This window comes from Stegostoma tigrinum, chromosome 2, assembly GCF_030684315.1.
Source record: "Stegostoma tigrinum isolate sSteTig4 chromosome 2, sSteTig4.hap1, whole genome shotgun sequence".
NCBI classification, from domain to species: domain Eukaryota; kingdom Metazoa; phylum Chordata; class Chondrichthyes; order Orectolobiformes; family Stegostomatidae; genus Stegostoma; species Stegostoma tigrinum.
Genome location: NC_081355.1, coordinates 160,239,411 through 160,262,471, shown reverse-complemented (window position 1 = coordinate 160,262,471; position 23,061 = coordinate 160,239,411). Strand labels below are relative to the sequence as shown.

The following is a 23,061-nucleotide window of genomic DNA, read 5'->3' as shown; positions in this document are numbered from 1 at the left end:
CAGTCAGTCCAAAGACGTGTGTTTTGTCACTTACTTTTTGGGAAAGATGTTGAAGGAGTGGTGGTGTGCTGCCTGCTCGAACTGCTGTGGTCCCCTGTAGACTCCCAGATCGCTACTAAGGAAAGTGTTTCCAGGATTCTTACCCACCAACAATGAAGGAGCGGCAATTTCCTTCCATGTCAGGATAGTAAGTGGCTTAGAGGGCACTTGCAGATTGTGGTGTTCCCATGTATCTGCAGGCCCTGTCCTTTCAGGTGGAAGTGATCATGGGTTTGGAAGGTTAAAATTGTATCAGAAATAATGGGAACTGCAGATGCTGGACAATCCAAGATAACAAAGTGTGGAGCTGGATGAACACAGCAGGCCCAGCAGCATCTCAGGAGCACAAAAGCTGACGTTTCGGGCCCAGACCCTTCATCAGTCAGCTTTTGTGCTCCTGAGATGCTGCTGGGCCTGCAGTGTTCATCCAGCTCCACACTTTGTTATCTTGGGTTTTGGAAGGTGCTGCCTGAGGATCTTTGGTGAATTTCTGCAGAGCATCCTGTAGCTCGTACACACTGCTGCGACTGAGTGTCGGTGGGGGAGAGAGTGGGATGCTTGTGGATGTGGTGCCAATCAAGCAGCTGCTTTGTCCTGGATGGTGTCAAGCTTCTTGAGTGTTTTTGGGGCTGCACTCATCCAGGCAAGTGGGGAGTATTCCATCACACTCCTGCCTTGTGCCTTGTAGATGGTGGGACAGGCTTCGGGATCAGGAGGTGAGTTACTCGCTGTCATATTCCCAGCTTCTGGCCTGCTCTTGTAGCTGCTGTGTTTATGTGGTGGGTCCATTTCAGTTCTGGTAAACTCCAGGCTGTTGATAGTGGGGGATTCAGTGATTGAATGTAAAGGGATGATGGTTAGGCTCAAACTTACTGGAGATGTCATCCCTGGCAGTTGTAGGGCGCTCCTTATTTTGACACATGCCCTCGGATGTTGGTGAAGAGATTTTTTCCAGGTTGACAAAACTGGTTGTGCCTTTTTTTCTGGTGCTGAGGTTGATTCATCTGGTTTTGTATATTAGTTGAATATTTTGGTAAGTGAATTAGTGTAACAGAGTGTCTTGTTTGACTATTTCAGAGAGCAGTGAAGTGGAGAGAGAGCTTCTTTTTCCTAGGTTGAAGATGTATGAAGTCTTGTGAGAGGATGGTCAGTGATGCAAGAAATGATTGGAGATGGTCTTTTCTCTGATTTGAGACTGGTGAGGACAGTGGAGTGTTCATCACTTGAGTTAGAGTTTCTTAACAGAGGGATGAACCCTGGACAGAGGTGATTCTGACGGAGATGAAGGTCTAATGATTAGAGATGCAGGACTGAATCTCCCTCCCTGACTCCTGTGTCTTAAATGTTGTTTTTGAAAATGACCCGATTATTCATGATTCTTCGATGTTTGCAGATCTCGAGAAAGCCAAGTTAAAAGCTCAGAAAAACAATGACCTGAGAGAGCAGGCGAATCTCTGTAACCGGCTTGGAGAAGTCCTGGCAAGACATGGTAAGTTCTGCTGAGCGCAGGCGGTCTCACCGCTCTCTCTCGCGTGCTCTCTCTCTCTCTGTCTCTCTCTCTCTCTCTCTGTCTGTCTCTGTCTCTGTCTCACTGCCTCTGTCTCTGTCTCTGTCTCTCTGCCTCTGTCTCTCTCTCTCTCTCTCTCTCTCTGCCTCTCTCTCTCTCTGCCTCTCTCTCTCTCTGCCTCTGTCTCTCCCTGCCTCTGTCTCTCCCTGCCTCTGTCTCTCCCTGCCTCTGTCTCTCCCTGCGCCTCTCTCTCTCCCTGCGCCTCTCTCTCTCTCCGCGCCCCTCTCTCTCTCCGCGCCCCTCTCTCTCTCCGCGCCCCTCTCTCTCTCCGCGCCCCTCTCTCTCTCCGCGCCCCTCTCTCTCTCCGCGCCCCTCTCTCTCTCCGCGCCCCTCTCTCTCTCCGCGCCCCTCTCTCTCTCCGCGCCCCTCTCTCTCTCCGCGCCCCTCTCTCTCTCCGCGCCCCTCTCTCTCTCCGCGCCCCTCTCTCTCTCCGCGCCCCTCTCTCTCTCCGCGCCCCTCTCTCTCTCCGCGCCCCTCTCTCTCTCCGCGCCCCTCTCTCTCTCCGCGCCCCTCTCTCTCTCCGCGCCCCTCTCTCTCTCCGCGCCCCTCTCTCTCTCCGCGCCCCTCTCTCTCTCCGCGCCCCTCTCTCTCTCCGCGCCCCTCTCTCTCTCCGCGCCCCTCTCTCTCTCCGCGCCCCTCTCTCTCTCCGCGCCCCTCTCTCTCTCCGCGCCCCTCTCTCTCTCCGCGCCCCCTCTCTCTCCGCGCCCCTCTCTCTCTCCGCGCCCCTCTCTCTCGCGCCCCTCTCTCTCTCCGCGCCCCTCTCTCTCTCCGCGCCCCTCTCTCTCTCCGCGCCCCTCTCTCTCTCCGCGCCCCTCTCTCTCTCCGCGCCCCTCTCTCTCTCCGCGCCCCTCTCTCTCTCCGCGCCCCTCTCTCTCTCCGCGCCCCTCTCTCTCTCCGCGCCCCTCTCTCTCTCCGCGCCCCTCTCTCTCTCCGCGCCCCTCTCTCTCTCCGCGCCCCTCTCTCTCTCCGCGCCCCTCTCTCTCTCCGCGCCCCTCTCTCTCTCCGCGCCCCTCTCTCTCTCCGCGCCCCTCTCTCTCTCCGCGCCCCTCTCTCTCTCCGCGCCCCTCTCTCTCTCCGCGCCCCTCTCTCTCCGCGCCCCTCTCTCTCTCCGCGCCCCTCTCTCTCTCCGCGCCCCTCTCTCTCTCCGCGCCCCTCTCTCTCTCCGCGCCCCTCTCTCTCTCCGCGCCCCTCTCTCTCTCCGCGCCCCTCTCTCTCTCCGCGCCCCTCTCTCTCTCCGCGCCCCTCTCTCTCTCCGCGCCCCTCTCTCTCTCCGCGCCCCTCTCTCTCTCCGCGCCCCTCTCTCTCTCCGCGCCCCTCTCTCTCTCCGCGCCCCTCTCTCTCTCCGCGCCCCTCTCTCTCTCCGCGCCCCTCTCTCTCTCCGCGCCCCTCTCTCTCTCCGCGCCCCTCTCTCTCTCCGCGCCCCTCTCTCTCTCCGCGCCCCTCTCTCTCTCCGCGCCCCTCTCTCTCTCCGCGCCCCTCTCTCTCTCCGCGCCCCTCTCTCTCTCCGCGCCCCTCTCTCTCTCCGCGCCCCTCTCTCTCTCCGCGCCCCTCTCTCTCTCCGCGCCCCTCTCTCTCTCCGCGCCCCTCTCTCTCTCCGCGCCCCTCTCTCTCTCCGCGCCCCTCTCTCTCTCCGCGCCCCTCTCTCTCTCCGCGCCCCTCTCTCTCCGCGCCCCCTCTCTCTCTCCGCGCCCCCTCTCTCTCTCCGCGCCCCCCTCTCTCTCCGCGCCCCCCTCTCTCTCCGCGCCCCCCCTCTCTCTCCGCGCCCCCCTCTCTCTCCGCGCCCCCTCTCTCTCCGCGCCCCCCTCTCTCTCCGCGCCCCCCTCTCTCTCCGCGCCCCCCTCTCTCTCCGCGCCCCCCTCTCTCTCCGCGCCCCCCTCTCTCTCCGCGCCCCCCTCTCTCTCCGCGCCCCCCTCTCTCTCCGCGCCCCCCTCTCTCTCCGCGCCCCCCTCTCTCTCCGCGCCCCCCTCTCTCTCCGCGCCCCCCTCTCTCTCCGCGCCCCCCTCTCTCTCCGCGCCCCCCTCTCTCTCCGCGCCCCCCTCTCTCTCCGCGCCCCCCTCTCTCTCCGCGCCCCCCTCTCTCCCCGCGCCCCCCTCTCTCCCCGCGCCCCCCTCTCTCCCCGCGCCGCCCTCTCTCCCCGCGCCGCCCTCTCTCCCCGCGCCGCCCTCTCTCCCCGCGCCGCCCTCTCTCCCCGCGCCGCCCTCTCTCCCCGCGCCGCCCTCTCTCTCCGCGCCGCCCTCTCTCTCCGCGCCGCCCTCTCTCTCCGCGCCGCCCTCTCTCTCCGCGCCGCCCTCTCTCTCCGCGCCGCCCTCTCTCTCCGCCTCCACCCCCCTGCAGATTTCGCACGAGCCCCGAAGTCAGCACACTCCTTAACCTGAGTTTTAACGCTAAATAAAAACAAAAAGTGCAGATACCGGAGATCTGAAATAAAAACAGTTAGTGCTGGAGATTTTCAGCAGAGCTGGTGTGGAAAGAGAGACAAAGTGATGCATGTTGGTTGCAATATTCTGTCTCTCTCTCTTTCCCCTACCCCACCACTTCAGCAAAAAAAAAGGCAGATTCTGCCAGACCTGGTGAGTTTCTTCAGCACTTTAGTGTTTCTTGAGATTGAAGGCCTCGGGCAGTATACTCCTCTGTTGCCCAGTGATTTATTATTTTTGTGCAGGGGTGTGGGTACAGTCTCTGGAGAGGTTGAGAGTGTAGACATTAGACCTGCGTCTCCTCAGGTTCTGTGCCTAAGAGCACGCTGGTGCTGCCATGTGACTGTACAGTCTGTGTGTGGAGTAGAGACCAGGTCACCGGGACAGGGTTTATCCACCCAGCTCTTTCTCCGTGGACTATGGATTCTATAATGTTTAATCAATGGTTTTAAATTGTTTTAATTATTGTGTTTATTTACTGAATTAATTCATCATCCCTCTCTTTTTGACCACCTCCCCATTGCCTCTCTGCCCCTGCCTTCCCCATCCACCTGTTGCACTCCCCCTCCGCTCCCTCTCCCAACCATTTCCCCTCCCCCCAACCAGGTGAGTTTGAGGAGGCTATCAGAGAGCACCAGCAGGAACTGCAGTTGTCAGAGGCACTCAGTGATGTGATAGGCCGTGCGATTGCCAACAGGAAGATTGGAGAATGCTTGGCTGAGATTGGAAACTACACAGGTGCCCTGAAGGTAAGGAACAGGGGCTGTTGTACAGCGTGTCGCTGTACCTGCTCTGGGCAGTGACGTGCTTTAGCCCTGCTCTCAGCATCGTATTGTCTGAAAGTAACCCACACAACCACAGGTGAGTCTCTCACTGAGGAAACATCCTCTTCATGTCTACTTTGTCAATCCCCTTTATTGTCTTATAGACCTCATTAAATCCCCTCTTGTTCTTCTAGACTCCAGAGCGAATAGACCCAAACAGCTCAGTCTCTCTTCATAGCACAAACCCTTCATCTCTGGAATCAATCTAGTGACCCTCCTCTGAAATATCTCCAATACAACTACCTCCATCCTCAAGTAAAGGGACCAAATCTGTCCACAGTACTCTCGATGCAGTTCCGCTAATGCCTTGTACAATTGCAGCAACTCCTCCTTATTATTATTATACTTGTTTTCTTTAACAATAAATGCCAAGCCTCCATTTGCCATCCTGCAGCATCAGCGCAGACACCTTGAACTGGCCCGGTCAGTCAGCAATGACATCGAGGAGCAGCGAGCCTGGGCTACCATTGGTCGAACCTACCTGTACATCTATGAAACAGACCAGTTGCACGAGTCGCTGAAGGAGGCAGAGAATGCATTTAGGAAAAGCCTGGCCATTGTGGACGAGAGGCTGGAAGGTAGGGATGGAATGGGCGGTAGGTATCGACCTGTTGCTGCTCACTCTCATGCGCTGTGTGTATGTTTCAACACAGACAAGCTCTGATTTCCAAAGTGCCTACCACCGCCAGCGGATACCCCAAAACCCTTTCCTTTGTGGGGAGAGAGGAGGTGGCTGTACATTGTAGTGCACTAGCAGTCCAGAGATCCTCAGGCTGATGCTCTGGGATCATGGGCTTAAATCCAACCACAGCCGCTGGTGGATATGAAATTCAGTTTGTAAATCTAGGATAGAAAGTACCCACATTTACTGAGATAAATGTAACTATTGTCGATTGTTATTTTTTAACAACAGTCTGCTTCACCTATGTCCTTTCAGTGAACGTTTGCCATTGGGCAGCAGAAATCTTTACTGTTTCAATAATCGTGGGGTCTTCAGTATGCAGACGGTCTGGGAAAAGCAGGTTGGCAATGGATCCCAAAAAGAATTTGTGGAATATCTGTAAATGTGTGTTTTTTTTTTGGAGCAGCCTGAAAGGCCTCACTCCTATCCCACAGGCAGCAGCTGGTCCATACCCTCACAGGTCACAGTGCTTCAGGTACAGCCCCTGGTTCTTCTTAAATGAATTGAAAGTTTATACCTCAACCACAAAACGGGGCAGCGAATTCCAGAAACTCTACCCCTCCCCCCATTCTGGACGCAAAGGTTTTCCTCTTATCCCTCTGATCTTTCTACCTGTCACCTTAAATCTGTGCCTCTCCGCTAGGGGATACCTGTTTACTCTATCCAAACCCCATATTGTTTTGTACACCTCCATTGTCACCTGTCAGGTTCCTCGTTCTAACAGCCTGAACCTAGACAATATTGTCTCTGACCTGAACCTTTCGAGCCCTGGCACATTGCTGTACATCTGGTGAATTAGCTGAAGTTCTGTACAGGAGGTATACCCCAAACTTAAAAACGTTAACTCTGTTTCTCTCACTACATATACTGCCAGAGCTGTTGAATTTCTGTAGCATTCTGTGTTTGATTCAGAACTCCAGGATCCTCAGTATTTTTATCTTCGTGAATCTCCTCTGTACTCTCTCCAGAGCAATTATGACCTCCCTGTAATGCATTGACTGGAACTGAGCACACAACTCCAGCTTTAACCCAGGGAGAGCATTTGCTTCGGGCATCGCTTCCTGGCTTTTGTGTTCAATACTTCACCCAATGAGGGATAGTATCCTGTGCCACCTTATCTACCTGTCTTGCCACCTTCAGGGGCCTGTGAATGTGCCCTCCAAGGTCTCTCGCTTCCTCCACTTCTCTCAACACCCATCCTTTTACCAATTCTCGCTTTGCTTCATTCCCCCTCCACAGTGGCTTGTTGGTGGAATCTGTCTGTTTTTCCTGCCTCCCAGGTAAGGCTTCCCGCCACGAGTTGAGTGAGATGCGAGCCAGACTCTACCTGAACCTCGGCTTCCTCTACGACAGCTTGAAAGAGGCAGATAAATGCAACCAGTACATCCGCAAGAGTGTCTTCATCGCTGAGTAAGTGCTGCCTGTGGACTAGGGTGCTGCCTAATCTGGGAAGTAGAAGTGAACAATAAAGCAGAAGGTGTTAAGTGGGTATTTGATTGACTATGGGATAGATTGAATAGCTTCGTGGTGAACAAATAGTTTTCCTGTTGAGGGAAGTGCGCTGTGAAAAATCCCAGGATTCAATACAGCAGTTGCTGCTTTCCTCCTTAAACACAGGCTCGGTACTTGGCAATAGGGAGCGCGAGCTTGAAGTTTGACAGGGATGTTATTTACTGAAATTGGCATGTACACTTGAGTGGATAAGTGTGAAGTGACACAATTTGGACAAAACCTGATGGAGAGGCAGAATGGTGTGAATGGTATTAGCTCAGTTGGCTGGATGGCTAGTTTGTGATGCAGTGACGCCAACAGCGTGGATTCAGTTCTCATGCTGGCTGGAGTTACTGAGAAGGACTCCCCTCACCTTGCCTGAGGCATCGTGTCCCTAAGCTTAAACTACCACCGGTTCCCCCCACCCCTCCTGCTCTCTCTGCCCTATGATCTGGTAACATAAGGCAGTTTTATCCTTAATTTAATATTTTGAGGGAAATGTAGTGGGCCCTAAGATAACTCAGTTAAAATGTTTGTAGACTACATGTGTTTTAAATAGACTCTCTGAGCACATCATTCCTGAAGCTCCTCAGCCCTGGAACCATTTGAGTAAATCTTGGCTGCATTGTTTTCGATGAAGTCTCACTTTTCGCGCCTTTCTGCTTTTCTCGAACCCAGTAGCTTTTCTCTATTCAAGTGAATCTATGCCGTCCCATCACTTCATCCTCAGTGTCCCGCCTAGAATGTCGAGCCCAGAGTTGCTGTGATTTCCAGCAGGTTGTAACTCTGCTCACGAGGGAGATGGAGTTACGGTCATGCTGTTTCCCTGGCCCCTCTCTAAGTGACTGTCATTGATGACATCTCTCACACTCTTTCCCCCGTCAGGCAGAACCATCTGTACGAGGATCTATACCGAGCTAATTTCAACCTGGGCAGTATCCACTGGCGCAATGGCCACCACTCCAAGGCTGTCCGCTGTCTGGAAGCTGCCAAGGAGTGTGCCAAGAAAATGAATGAAAAGTTTATGGAGAGCGAGTGCTTTAGCACCATCGGGCAGGTGAGTGAGAGAGGGAAGTGCCGCACAGAGTGCAGGTGCTTCAGCATCGAACAGCTGAATGAGTGAGTGCCTCGGCAGAAGGAGAAAGCCGGGTAGAGGGAAGGGTGTGAGATGGAGAGTGTACACGCTACTGTCTCGGCAGCACAGCGCAGATGGTTGGGAATGGAGTGAGTGAGGGAACATCTTTCAGAATTAAACTTGGTCCAAATTGTAATGAAACAAAAGGCTGGATATGGTAAAAGTCACTGTAAAGCTGTGGATTTATGAAAACCCAGTAAGTTTGCTAATATCCTTTTGGAAATCTGTCCTTATCCAGCGAAGAACTGACTCCAATCTCCCTCCAACAGAGTTGTCTCTTAACTGGACTACAAGGCCTGAGTTACGGGGAGAGGTTGGCCAGGGCAGGACTTTATTCCAAGGAATGTAGGAGAATGAGACGGTGACCTCATTGAGCTGTGTAAAATCATGAGGATAATTAGGGTGAATGCATACAGTGTTTTCCCAAGGGATGGGGAATTGAAACCTAGAGGGCGTATGTTTAAGGTGAGAGGGGAAGGATTTAAGAAGGATTTGAGGATGACAGAAACTGGTGAGTAAATGGAATGGGCTGGCAGAGAAAGTGGTTGAGGCAGGTAGAATAGCATCCTTTAAAAAACATTAGGATGTGTACATGGATGGGAAGGGTTTAGAGGGATATGGACCAAATGCGGGTAATTGGAACTAGCTGAGGGGTCAGCGGGGACCAGTTTGAGCTGAAGGGCCTGTCTCCATGCTGTATTACTCTATGTCTCCATAAAGAGGAGCCTGTGGGTGTACTGTACTTGGATTTCCAGGGGCCTTTGACAAGGTGCCACATAATGTAAAATGAGAGCTTCTGGCGTTGGGGAAACATTGACATTGATAAATTAGCTGGCTGGAAAAACAAAACAGAGAAAATGCATAAATGAGTAATCTTCTGGTTGGCAGGATGTAGTGAGTTGGGTCTGTGCTGGAACCACAGTTGTTTATAATTTAGATCACTGAGTTAGACATACTGACATTTACAGCTGACACAAAGGTAGTTAGGGAAGTATTTTGTGAACAAGACATAAGGTTTCATTGAGATTGAGTGGGTGGATGAGTATAACACAGGAAAATGGGAAATTGTTCACTTTAAAGAGAAGAATGTAGAGGCAGGCTATTACTGAAACAAAATGTCAGCAGAGTTTCAAGGTGTAGAGGGATCTGGGTATTCTAGTGTGGGAGTCTCAAACAGTTAGTTTGCAGGTAACAGAAGTATTCAGGTGAATGGAATACTGTCCTTTTATTATGAGAGGAAATGGAACGTTACGGATGTTACGCTTTAGTTATACTGGGTATGGGTGAGACCTCATCTCAGATACTGTGTACAGTCTTGGTCTCCTTGTTTAAATGTCACTCCATTGGTGGCAGTTCAGAGGACATTTACTGATTGATACTGCAAATGAACAGGTTATTTTAATGGTGGAGCAGATTCGATGGGCCGAATGGCCTACTCCCACTCCTAGGTCGTCTTATTACGGTTTGATGAGGAAAAGTAGGATAACCTGGGCTTGTTTGTAATAGTGTTTGTTCTATCACCGCCATCTGAAAGTAGTTGATAAAGTACATCTTGTAAAGTACAAGAAACTCTTCTCTTTAGAGCACAAAGTGGTTTTGCTCCGTCTTGTGAGACCAAGCAGGCCCTGGAGTTCCCTACATTTTAAAGAAGATAATGGTAGCAGCCTTGTTCCTGACCAGTCGATCATAGAGCACAGTCAGCCGCACCCTCGTCCTCCATTAGCCTTGCAGCGTGAAATGGTTTGATCTGCAATCACTCGCCTTGGCGTGGGGCTGCCGCTAGATCAATTTGTTCCACCTTCTCATTGGTTTTTTTTATTCTCCCATGGGATGTGGGTATCACTGGCACTTGCCAGGCTATCAGGGACAGGCAGCATGTTAGGCCATTGAGAGGCAACCACATTGCTGTGGGTCTGGAGTCACGTGTAGGCCAGACCAGGTAAGGATGGCCGTTTCCTTCCCTAAAGGGCTTTAGTGAGCCAGATGGGTTTTTTATTCCACAACAGTTGACAGTGCATGATTAATTTACGCTAGCTTTTAACTCCAGACTTTTTAACAAATTCAAGTGTCACCGTCCATCATGGTAGGATTTGAACCCATGCCCACAAACCATTCGCCTGGGATTCTAGTCCAGTGACATTACCACAAGGCCAGCACCACTACTGCCTTATGCTGGAAGAGACCCTGGCACAGGTTGATCTTTAACCTTGCTGCTGCTACAGGGGTCACAGATTTAAGAAAGTCTAGCTTTTGAGCACTTGTATTTATGAAAGCGATCCCGTACAGGGGTGTAATTTTAAAGACGCCTGATACCTGAACGTTGCTTGTATTTATGTACGGTCCCTTTGTCCTGCATATTCCTTGCTCTGACGTAAGTACAAATTCCCTTGTGACCCGACTCCAGAGCAGAAGCTTTTCACAACTGCTAGACCGTAAGATTTTGATTATGTTTTACAATACATTTCAAGCATTATACATTGTCTTTCTCATGTATAAAAGATTGAAGAATTCCCTAATTTGATCAAAACATTTGAAAGAGTAGGTAGTTTCTCTCTATGTCCTCTGGTCAAAGGAGAGTTGCAGACTAGGGCATAATCTTCAAATTAGAGCCAGGCAATTGGGATTGGAGTGGCAGGCTGAAGGGTCTCTCCATTTGTACGTGCCAGCAGTGAGTGCACTGACCTGCTCCAATGGATATCTGTCTCTGTGAGGTTCAGTGCTGTGCAGGTGCTGAATGCGCGTTTGTGAGTGTTAACCCCCCACATTGTTCCTTCCAGGTCTTCCTGAACCTCGGAGACTTTGTGGCTGCAAAGCGTTCCCTGAAGAAGGCGTTTACACTGGGATCCCAACAGCAGGCAGAACGAGACGCAGTCAGGAGGAACCTCAAGACCGGTGAGTATCTCCCTGAGCAGCCCAGTGGGCTCGAGGAAATGGGAAAGGTCCTTGTGGGCCTGGCAGCATCTGACTGACCTCCTGGTGAAAGCTCCTTGGATTAGAACAACGAATACTGCGGTTTGCAGATGCTGCCTCACTATCTGAGTGTCTCCAACAGATAAAACCATACAATCTAGAAGCAGTAGACCATTCAGCCCATCGAATCTGCTCCACCATTCAATGAGATTGTGGCTGACCTGATAATCCTCAATCCCACTTTCCTGCCTTTGCCCTGTAACTTTTGATTCCCTGACTAATTGACAACCCGTCTATCACAGCCTTGAATACGCTTAGCAACCCAACCTTGACAGCCCTCAGCAATAGAGAATTCCACAGGTTCATTATCCTCTGAGAGAAGAAATTCCTCCTTATCTCTATCTGAAATGTTCGGCCCCTTACTCTGAGATGATGCCCTCTGATCCTAGACACTCTTATGAGAGGAACCAATCTCTCCATATCTACTCTGTCATATAATTGGGATGTTTCAAGAGGCGGTGTGGACTTGTTGGGCCGAAGAGCCTGTTTCCACACTGTAGGTAATCTAATCTTAAAAAAAACCCCTACACTGCGGGAGGAGGCCATTTGGCCCATCAAGTCTGCACTGACTCTCTGAAGAGCATCCCACCCCCCTGCCCTGTCCCCATAACCCTGCATTTCCCATGGCTAATCACTTAGTTTGCACATACCCTGGACGCTATGGACAATTTAGTACGGCCAGCCCACCCAGTCTGTATGTCTATGGACTGTGGGAGGAAACTGGGGCACCCGGAGGAAGCCTGTGCAGACTCTGGGAAAACATGCAAACTCTGCACACAAAATAACCTGAAACTGGTATCAAACCCAGCTCCCATATCCCTTAAGACCTTCATTTGATGAGGTTGTTGACTTGCTTGCCGAGCTGGCTTGTTCTCGTTCAGACGTTTCGTCACCATGCTAGGTGACATCATCAGTGAAGCCTCCGCTGAAGCGGTGGTATTCTACACTGCTTGGAATTTATACTGTCTGGTCCATTACGGTGAGTACAGTCATTTCTGGTTTTGATCTGTTTGGGTTTGTATGTAGGGTCTAATTCTGTGTTTATTTATTGAAGTATGGGTGGAGAACCATTCCCCGAGGAATTTCCAAAGCGTGTCTAGGTTTGGCTTGTGCTGATTATAGTTACATTGCCTCAGTTAAAGTGATGGTCTTCATTGTCTGAGTGCCGTTTTGCTACCTGCTGATGTTGTGTATTCTGGTGGCTAGTTTCCCTACTGACTGACCAATGTAATGTCTGTGGCAGTCAGTGCATGGTATTTTGTAAACCACATTGGTTCTGCATGTTGTGGGAATGGGTCTGTAATCCTTGTAAGTGTTTGTCGTAGAGTGGCTGTGGGCTTGTGAGCCACCGTAATTCCTAATGGTCTTAGGAGCCTTGTTGTCAGTTCTGATATGTTCCTGATGTGGGACAGTGTGGCCAGTGTGTTAGGGTATACTGTGTCCTCTTGTTGTCTGTTGAGTAGGCATCTGCGGGTGAAGTTGCGGGGATATCTGTGTCTCGTGAAGATTTTGTACAGGTGCTGTTCCTCTTTCCTGTGTGTCGCAATGTGTCCTGGCCTGTTTAAATAGTGCCCTAATAATGCAACTTTGTTTGTGGGCATTGGGGCGGTTGCTGTGGAAGTTGATGATTTGATCAGTATAGTTTGCTTTCCTGTTTACTGAGGTTTGGAACTCCCTGTTGGTCATACGGTCAGCCCTGATTTCCAGAAACAGAAGCTGATTGTTGTTTTCTTCTTCCCTTGTGAACTTAATCCCTGAGAAAATGACATGACGAACTCTCCCTAATATCAGTGCACTCAGACAATGAGGGCCATCAGTCTAACTGGGACAAGGTAATCATAGTGACACAAGCCAATCATAGACAAGCATGGGAATTCCTAGAGGCGTGGTTCTCCATCCGTAATGCAATCTACAAACATATTCTTTATTCATTCATGGAATGGGGGCATCGCTGGCCAGACACCATTTATTGCCCATCCCTAATTACCCAGAGGGCAGTTAAGAGTCAACCACATTGCTGTGGGTCTGGAGTCACATGTAGACCAGACCAGGTATAGAATTGGACCCAGATACAAACCCACACAGAACAGAACCGGAAATGACACTACTCACTGTAACGGACCGGACAGTATCAGAGACCAGTCAGTGTACAGCTGTCTCCCTAAGAGAGAGAGAGAGAGCGCGTTGTGAGACCCAGTCAGTGTACAGACCAATCAGAGATGTTGTGAACTGAAGGATTACAATGTAGGTTTGAAACAATGATACCTACACCTCGGGGGATTAAGTTATGAGTAGAAATTAGGCCTGTTTTCTCTAAGTTTATAATGTTAAAGGGTGATCTGATCGAAGTTTCCAAGATACTAACAGGAATAGTCAGGGAGGATCAAGATAAACTATTTCCACTGATTGGGGATTCTGGAGGGACTGGGGAATATAGTCTGAGAATTAGAGCTGGGGCATTCAGGAGAGATGTTAGGAAGCACATTGAATGTCAGAACAGGCTCGAGAGGCTGAATGGCCTACTTCTATTCCTGTGAGACAGCAGGTTAATGGTGTGAGCTCACTTCAGACCCATAATGGAGCCTGAGATTCCTGAGTGATACTGAAGGTGGGTGCTTTACTGTCTGAATGGGCTATCTTTCAGCCAAGGCCTGATCTCTCCCCTCACATAAAACATCCCACGGCCACTGTTTCAAATAGAATGGGAGGTGGAGGGGTGCTCCCCAGTACCCTGGAACACTGTCCCACAGCCAGCACTGGTAAAAGAGTTGACCTGGCCGTTATTAATATGGCATCTTGGTGTGTATACATCGTTGCAATGTAGGAAAACTGTAGCCAATCATTACACACCCAAAATATTTCTTAGGAGCTCTCAAAACTCTTCAGAGACAGAGGTGAAACCTGTCAGAGAAATCTAAACCTTCCTTCATTAAACAGGGGGGGATGATGCTGCTGGCCAGGCGTTGGTGTCATTTGATCATGAGATTTTATCATAAATCAAACCATGCACATTTTTAATGATTTAGTCTTTGACCACTCCAGGGTTAGGGATAAAGAAATCTTTTGTTTCTTCACTCGTGGGATGCGGGCATCACTGCCTGGGCCCAGCATCCCTAATTGCCCCTTGAGAAGGTGGGGGTGAGCTGCCTCCTTGAACCGCTGCAGTCCATGTGCTGTGTGTTGACCCTTAGTTAATCTCTTGGAACACAATCTCGGAAACAGATAAAGTGGTCATCTCTCACAGAGCTGTTTGTTGGAACTTGCTGCCCACGGACTGGCTGCTGCGTGCCCATTTTGGTCCCACTGTGTTGTGCATGTGCCCCTCAGTCTGCAGCTTTGTCTTTCCCTCATCCCTCCACAATAAGGGAGTAGTGAGGGAGTGATCCTGTTTCTCTCTGGGTACGCGCAGTTGCTGCGCTGTTGCTTTTATGAACGGTGCCTGTGTGTGTTTTTTACTAATACACTCCTCCTTCCCAGCTGTGAAAGGCTGCCGACTGGAAGAAGCTTTCTCTGAACTGGCAGACAAAGAGCAGCAGCAGCAGGAGTTATTGGGTCTGTGTGAACAGCTTGGGGATCTCTGCTGTAAGGTGGGATCCTACCGCAAGGCCATCGACTACTACAAGATGCAGGTAACTGGGACCTGGGTACAAAACCTGCTCCCTGTCACCCAACAAGGTCCACACACACTTCCGCTGCAAGCTAAGCCTCCACTGGTCTTCTGCATCCAAAACATTCAGATCATTAAAATGACAGAAAGCAGCCATTCAGCCCATCATATCTGTGCTGACTGTGGCAGCTATTGAGTCAGCCGCAGACGCCCAGCCGTTTGTGTATTTATCCAGTTGTTAGATTGCTTTAATTGCAGAATGGAATAGATGCCGAATCAATTTTGGCCTTTTTAGAAGCAAAATAGGACGAGTAGAGAAATAATTGGGAATTAAAAGACCGATACCTGTCAGAATATAGATTTTAATTTTGTTTTTCTTTACAACAATTTTTGACATGGCTGGCTTGGCCCGGCATGTATTGCCCATCCCTAATTGCCCCTTGAGAAGGTGGTGGTGAGCTGCTGCAGTCCAGCTCCTGTGGGCCGACCCACAATGCCCTGAGGGTGGGAATTCCACGATTTTGACCCAGTGACAGTGAAGGAACGGTGATATATTTCCAAGTCAGGATGGTGAGTGATTTGGAGGGGAACTTGCAGGGCATGGTGTTCCCATGTATCTGCTGCCTTTGCCCTTCTAGTGGTCATGGATTTGGAAGGTGCTGCCCATTGAGCCTTGGGTGAATTCAGCCCACACTGCCACTAGTGATGACAGAGAGCCTGCGCTGGGGGAGTGCTGCAGTGTTGGAGCATCAGTCTGTTGAATCCAATAATTAATCAGGTTTCTGTAATACGAGGTGGTGAACTTATAGCTGTCTCAATCTATTGATACCCTTGTTCATTCTGAATTAGCAACATTTGAACATATCATCATTTATTTTGCTTGTGTATCTGGGATCCTGCTGTGAAGCCCCATTCGCTGCTGCATTTCTCAATGGCATGACAATGTGTCTACTTAAAAACGTCCATTGACTTTGTGGCCTTTGGGTGTGAAATGTATCAGTTTCCTTCCTGGAGCTCGACTGGTGCCGGGGTGGGTATGTCCATGGCCAAGCCAGCCATGTCAGTTCCCCTGGGTGCACTGGGGAACTAATACTGTGATCTGTGGGTGCGGAGATGGGGGAACATTGGGGTAGTGTGGGTTACCAGTTTGAAAGGACAGTGTGTTCTGGGATTCTCATGTTCACTCTCTCACTCTCTCTTCCCTCTGGCCAATTTCCCCCGTCATTCCCCACCTACCCCTCTGCTGTCTGCTTCCGCTTTCTCCCAGCTGAAACATGCCGAATCACTGAGGAAGCCTGATCGGGAGCTGGCTGTTATACATGTCTCACTGGCAACCACCTTCGCTGACCTGAAGGATTACAGCCAGTCAGTCAAATATTATGAAGCTGAACTGGCACTGCGCAAGGGAAACCCTAAGGAGGTGAGATCACAGGCTGTGCAAGGTTCTGGTCTTGTTGTCTACCTGATAATGATCATTAACAACTTGTATTTACATCCATGCATCCTTAACAAAATATAACACACCATAGTGCTCGATCAGCATTATAAAGTACATCTTTGTATGATATGGATGCCACTGGCTCAGCCAACAATTAGTACCCGTCCCTAGGTGCCCTTGAGAATGTTGGGGTGAGCTGCCTGCTTGAACTGCTGCAGTCCTCCTGCTGTAGGGTGACCCACGTTGCCCTCTGGGGCAGAGGGAGAGAATTCTAGGATTTTGACCCAGTGAGAGTGAAGGAGCAGTGATATATTTCCAAGTCAGGATGGTGAGTGGCTTGGAGGGGAACTTGTTTGACATTGTGCTGTATGAATAAGGACGTTAGATCAGATCCCTTAAAGTTTGGTCTGAGGTCACTTTTAAGTAGCACCTTAAACTCATATCTGCAATTAGTCCCACGTCTTCCCCAGAGCCTTTCAAGTAATTTATCCAGTTCAAAAACGGAAGTTGCTGGAAGAGCTCAGCAGATCTGGCAGCATCTGTGAAGAAAAAAAATAATTAATGGTGACATGTCACCAGACCTGAAACATTAACTCTGATTTTCTCTTCACAGATGCTGCCAGACCTGTTGAGCTTTTCCAGCAACTTCTGTTTCTGTTCCTGATTTACAGCATCTGCAGTTCTTTCAGTTTTTATTTATCCAGTTCAGTTCATGTTAGTGTGTATGATTGTTCGCCAGTCCATGATGCTGCTTCCTCTTAGACAGGGTTACCCCAGTGCAGTTAGTGAAGAGGTGACATTGGGGCTGGAGAGAACCTTCAGTCTCCTTCATGAAGCGGGGGTGGGGGGCGCGGTGGGATGCTAGCATTGTAAACGTCTGTGTTTGTTACAGGAATGTGAGACCTGGCTAAACATGGCATTGGCTAAAGAAGAAGGTGGACAATCCTTCAGCGAGTTGGAGGAATGTTACCGGAATGCACTGCAGATTGCTGAGCAGTCTGAGCTACCCCGACTACAGGTAACTCCCAATGTGGGCTGTTGGACTGGCAGGGGGGCTGTTCCCCCTCGGGATGGGGAGAAGAAACCTCCAGCCCCATTGTCTTTCCTCCCTCTCTACCTGACACACACTAACCCTAACACGAGTGGCTGATCGTCAGGTTGGCAGGGTAGGTGGGGAGAAGCGGTGTGCCCCCTGACTGAAGACTCTGAAACTGGATAAAGCTCCAGAAGAAGAGGCCAATGTTTTTGGAGTGAGATGAGAAGGAATTTCTTTGAAGTCCTCTCCTTAGAGGCTTTTGGGAACTCAGTCATTGAGTTTATCCAAGACTGAAGTTGATAAATTTCTGGGCGCCAACGCTATTGAAGATTATAGCGGTAGTTCTGGGCAAGCCAGATGTGAGCTAAGAGTTCTACGTGGTCTGACAGGATGGCAGAGCAAGCTCAAGGGGGCTGAATGGCCTCCTCTGTTGCTTATGGTCTTTTTGGCAGTGGTATTGTAGAACTGGTCACTACAACTTAGCCAGCCAGGACTCAATGTGACCTCCCTGCACCTGGGTTTAATCTTGAGCAGTACCTCCCACAACTTGCCCCATTTTACACAGGGATAACAAGGTGTGGAGCTGGATGAACACAGCAGGCCAAGCAGCGTCAGAGGAGCAGGAAAGCTGACATTTCGGGCCTAGACCCTCCTTCAGAAGTGGGATTTACACCGGGATTAATGTTCATTTCCGAGGCTGGGTTGATAAATCTGACTTTTTAATTCCTAACCCAGCTACGGGCGGTGTGTTCCCATCCACCCAACAATTCTTTCTTTCCTTTGGGATCCTGGTCATTCTCCTATCTTTAGTCTCCCCTCTGTTTCCCCGCTCAACCATTTCCCACTGTCGTTAAAGCTAGTCACAGGAGCACAAAGAGAGGGGAGGCCATTCAGCCATCTGGCCTGTTCTGTCCATCCAGCCAGGTGCTAGGTGATGGCTGTGGCTTAGTGTTCCTTGACAATCCACGCCAATAAGAATTAATTGATTGCTCTCGCCCTTGGTGACCGAGCTCCCCAGCCACAGTCAGGGCCCACAGCTTATCCTGTATCAGTCTGGAAAAGACAATTACATTATCAGGGATTACTAATCGAAGGAATGCGCTTTGCTCCAACAATAGGTGCTGAAGTGTTAACAGTGCCAGGTTTCTCAGGCATTCTCTGGTTTCCAGCATGTGCACTGTTTTGCTTTGTAGCAGCTGTTTTGGTTCTCTTGTTTAATGATGGAAAATATTTTCTAATCAACCTGTTTACAGAAGTTATTACACACCTCTGTAACTGGTAGGACTTGAATCCAGGCTTCCTGACCTTGAGGTAGGGACATACAATAAGACATAGGAGCAGAAATTATACCATTCAGCCCATCGAGTCTGCTCCACCATTCAGTCATGACTGATAAGTTTCTTATCAATTAGAGTCAAAATGACCAGGACCCCAAAAGAAAGAAATAATTGTTGGGTGGATGGGAACAGACCGCCCGTAGCTGGGTTAGGAATTAAAAAGTCAGATTTATCAACCCAGCCGGTCAGAGTCCTTTTTTCTCCCGTAGTACAAACAATTACTCTGAAATTTGGCTTTCTTGCATATGTCCTGATGAGTGCAGCTTGTAAAGCATCGCTCTCTTCGCCAATAGAGATAGCAGGAGCTGCCAATGCTGAAGAATTTGGGATAACAAGGTGTAGAGCGGGATGAACGCAGCAGGCCAGGCAGCATCAGAGGAGCAGGAAGGCTGACGTTTCGGGCCGAGACCCTTCTTCAGACCCGAAACGTCAGCCTTCCTGCTCCTCCGATGCTGCCTGACCTGCTGTGTTCCTCCAGCTCCACACCGTGTTATTTCTCACTGTCTTCACCAAGGTGTGATTTCTGCACCTGATAGAGGCTTACTTTAACAGCTGGTGGTTCTTTTCCATTTTACTAATGGGATGTGGGTGTCACTGGCTGGGCCCAGCATTTGTTGCTCGTTGAGAAGGTGGTGGTAAGCTGCCTTCTTGATCCGCTGCAGTCCCCATTCCTCGGCAAACCCACAATGTCCCAAGGGAGGGAATTCCAGGATTTGTTGATTCCGGTGCCTTAAGTCGATGCTGCGTAGCCAGTCTGTTTTCATTTCACTGGGATGTCTGGCTGTTGGTACAACTGTGTCTTGCTCAGCCATTTCAGAGGGTAGTTAAGAGCCGACTACATTATTATCGGTCTGGAGTCACATGTAGGGCACAGCTGGTAAGGATGGCAGTTTCCGTTCCTTTGTGAACCAGAACGGTTTTTGTTGCTATAGCCAATGGCTTCACCGTTACTGAGACTAGCTTTTATTGAGCGAGTTTACATGTGACTAGTTGGTGGGATTTGAACCCGTACTTGCACAGCATTAGCTTGGGCCCCTGGACTGCAAGCCCAGTGACATTGCCACTATACCACCATCTCCTCCTGCTTTCTTATCTACTCCAACACTCTCCGTGTGTACATGAGAATTTGTAGTGAATGCCATCAGCACCCCCACCCCTCCCCCCCCCTCACTGTGCTCGGGGCACTGTCAGGCCAGGATTGACCATGCTGACTTCTTTCCTGCAGTTGCGATCACTGAAGCTTCTTCACTTGGCACGGCAGAGAATGGGGCATCCTGAGGCCAGTGTCACCCTGGCCCAGTTTGAAGACCTGTCTCAGGCCCAGGGCAGTGAGAGTGGGGATGACAGCGAAACGGAGGAGATGGAGAACAGTGAGCCTCTGGAAGATAGTGACCTGGAGCTCTCGGAGAGCGGTACGTGTCTCAGTGCTGATAACGGATAAACTGCTACAAGAATTCTTCCCTGGGGAGGGAGGTGGTAACTTTGCTGGACTGGTCATCCACAACAAAACCAAATTGCTGGAGAAACTCGACAGATCTGGCAGCGTCTGTGAGAAAGCAGAGTTATGATGAAGAATTACTGGATTCAAAACAATACCTCTACTTCCTCCCCATGGATGTTGGCAGACCTGCTGAGCTTCTCCAGCAATTTCTGATTCTGTTTCGGATCTCCAGCATCTGCACTTCCTTGCTTTGAGTAATCCACAATGCCAAGGAAGGGTCTAGGCCCAAAACATCAGCCTTCCTGCTCCTCTGATGCTGCTTGGCCTGCTGTGTTCATCCAGCTCTACACCTTGTTATTCTCACGTTCTAGGGACGTGGGTTTGAATTTCACTGTAGCAGATGGTGAAATTTGTATTCAATAAAAATCAACCCTAATGATGACCATTGTTATAAAAACTTATCTGATTCCTTAGAACATAGAACTGTACAGCACAGGAACAGGCCCTTCGGCCCGTGGTGTTGTGCTGAACTGGACACCAAATTAAACTAATCCTTTCTGCCTGCCCTTGGCCACTACCTGTCCATCCTTTGCATATTCATTGCTTCTCTAAAAGTCTCTTAAATGCCCCTATTGGATTTGCCTGCAACACCACTCCTGGCTGTGCATCGCAGACTCCTGCCACTGTCTGCATGAGAAAACTCGCTGCTCCCATCTCTTTGAACTTTTCCCTCTTTCCTTAAATGTATGCCTCCTGATTGTAGTCGTTTGAACTCTGTGGGGGGGGAAAGCTTCTGATCGTCAACCATATCTCTTTATCTCATAATACTATAGACTTCTGACAAGACTCCCCTCAGCCTCCGCCCCTCCAGAGAAAACAGGAGTTTTTCTAGCTTCTCCTTATAGCTCATACCCTCTAACCCAGGCAGCTTCCTGGTAAACCTCTTCTACACCCTCTCCAAAGCCTCCACATCCTTCCTGTAATTGGCAACCACAATTGAATGCAGTATTTTAAATGTGGCCTAAACAAAGTCTTTTGTCATCACCTTGAAAAAATTCAGTCAAGTTTAGTAAGACATGACCTGCCTGAACAAAGCCATGCCGACTGCTCCTAATTCGGCCATGCTTTTCTAAATGCGTGTAAATCCTATCCCAAAGAATTCTCTCCAATAGCTTTTAAACAAACACTAATGTGAGACCCACTGGTCTGTAGTTTCCCAGATTAACCTTATCTCCCTTCTTGAACAGAGGAACAATATTGCTACACACCACTCCCCTGGGACCTCTCCAGTAGCCAGTGAGGATACAAAGACCTTGGCCAAGTCCCCCAGCAATCTCCCCTCTTGCCTCACTCAGTAACATTAATGTCCTTCAGAGCAGTAAATCTACCATCTTTACATAGTCCAGCGTACATGTGTTTTGCTTTTAACTGCTCTCTGGGCAATTAAGGATGGAAAATAGATGCTGGCTGAGATCCCTTAAACCGAGAGGTGACCTAGTATGTATCAGTGTAAGATATGAACATAGAACATTACAGCACAGTACAGGCCCTTCGGCCCTCAATGTTGTGCTGACCTGTCATACCAATCTCAAGCCCATCTAACCTACACTGTTCCATGTACGTCCATATGCTCATCCAATGACGACTTAAATGTACCTAAAGTTGGCGAATCTACTACCTTTGCAGGCAAAGCGTTCCATTCCCTTACTACTCTCTGAGTAAAGAAACTACCTCTGACATCTGTCCTATATCTTTCACCCCTCAATTTAAAGCTATGCCCCCTCGTGCTCACCGTCACCATCCTAGGAAAAAGGCTCTCCCTATCCACCCTATCTAACCCCCTGATTATTTTATATGTTTCAATTAAGTCACCTCTCAACCTTCTTCTTCTCTAACGAAAACAGCCTCAAGTCCCTCAGCCTTTCCTCGTAAGACCTTCCCTCTATACCAGGCAACATCCTAGTAAATGTCCTCTGCACCCTTTCCAAAGCTTCCACATCCTTCTTATAATGCGCTGACCAGAACTGTACACAATACTCCAAGTGCGGCCACACCAGCGTTTTGTACAGCTTCACCATAACCTCTTGGTTCTGGAACTCTATCCCTCTATTAATAAAAGCTAAAACACTGTATGCCTTCTTAACAGCCCTGTCAACCTGGGTGGCAACTTTCAAGGATCTGTGTACATGGACACCGAGATCTCTCTGCTCATCTACACTACTAAGAATCTTACCATTAGCCCTGTACTTTGCCTCCGGTTACTCCTACCAACGTGCATCACCTCACACTTGTCTGCATTAAACTCCATTTGCCACCTCTCAGCCCAGCTGTGCAGCTTATCTATGTCTCTCTGCAACCTACAGCATCCTTCGTCACTATCCACAACTCCACCGACCTTAGTGTCGTCTGCAAATTTACTAACCCATCCTTCTCCGCCCTCATCCAGGTCATTTATAAAAATGACAAACAGCAGTGGACCCAACACCGAACCGATAGATGGTTCTATGGAAGTATTCTGTACACACTGTATTTACAATGGCAGTGGTGTATGAACATTTATCATAAAGTGGATAAAGAGAGTGTTTCTCTCTGATGACTCTGTATACACTCAGTAGCAGTGAGGACTGCACAGCCAGATTATCTGTGTCACACAGTACTGCAGCTTCTGTTTGCGCCCCCCCCACCTTACCCAGTGACAACAGACAATAGGTGCTGGGGTAGGCCATTCGGCCCTTCGAGCCCGCACCACCATTCATTATGATCATGGCTGATCATCCACAATCAGTATCCTGTTCAATAGGTGTGGGCTACGTGGTGGACTGTAGTGACAGATGAAAGGTCTTCCTGTCCCCTAGGGAGGATGCGCTGTATTCTGGCAATTAACACATCAGGTCACCTACTAAAGTTCTGGGAGTCTCAGCCAATACCCTAAGTTTTGTTTTCTTTTAAAGATGACGATGACCTGGAAGGTTATGACAAAGCAACCTCAGGACGACGAAGAGTTAACAAGGTAAGTCCTTCAAAAGGTGCCCTGTTCTCTCGTGTTTCTGTTAGAGGCAGTTTTCTCTATTAAATGG

At 49.5% G+C, this 23,061-nt stretch overlaps 1 protein-coding gene across 1 annotated transcript in view; it reads left to right on the top strand.

The window, feature by feature from the left end:
- Nucleotides 1-23,061, top strand: part of tonsl (tonsoku-like, DNA repair protein) — a 69,659-nt gene that overhangs the window by 21,173 nt on the left and 25,425 nt on the right. Inside the window, exons 5-15 of the mRNA XM_059641163.1 lie at nucleotides 1,433-1,528; nucleotides 4,630-4,772; nucleotides 5,242-5,425; nucleotides 6,810-6,939; nucleotides 7,906-8,077; nucleotides 10,933-11,047; nucleotides 14,603-14,754; nucleotides 16,000-16,152; nucleotides 17,063-17,188; nucleotides 19,769-19,955; nucleotides 22,936-22,994. Coding sequence (XP_059497146.1) covers nucleotides 1,433-1,528; nucleotides 4,630-4,772; nucleotides 5,242-5,425; nucleotides 6,810-6,939; nucleotides 7,906-8,077; nucleotides 10,933-11,047; nucleotides 14,603-14,754; nucleotides 16,000-16,152; nucleotides 17,063-17,188; nucleotides 19,769-19,955; nucleotides 22,936-22,994 — 1,517 coding nt within the window. The remainder of the gene's footprint in view (nucleotides 1-1,432; nucleotides 1,529-4,629; nucleotides 4,773-5,241; nucleotides 5,426-6,809; nucleotides 6,940-7,905; nucleotides 8,078-10,932; nucleotides 11,048-14,602; nucleotides 14,755-15,999; nucleotides 16,153-17,062; nucleotides 17,189-19,768; nucleotides 19,956-22,935; nucleotides 22,995-23,061) is intronic.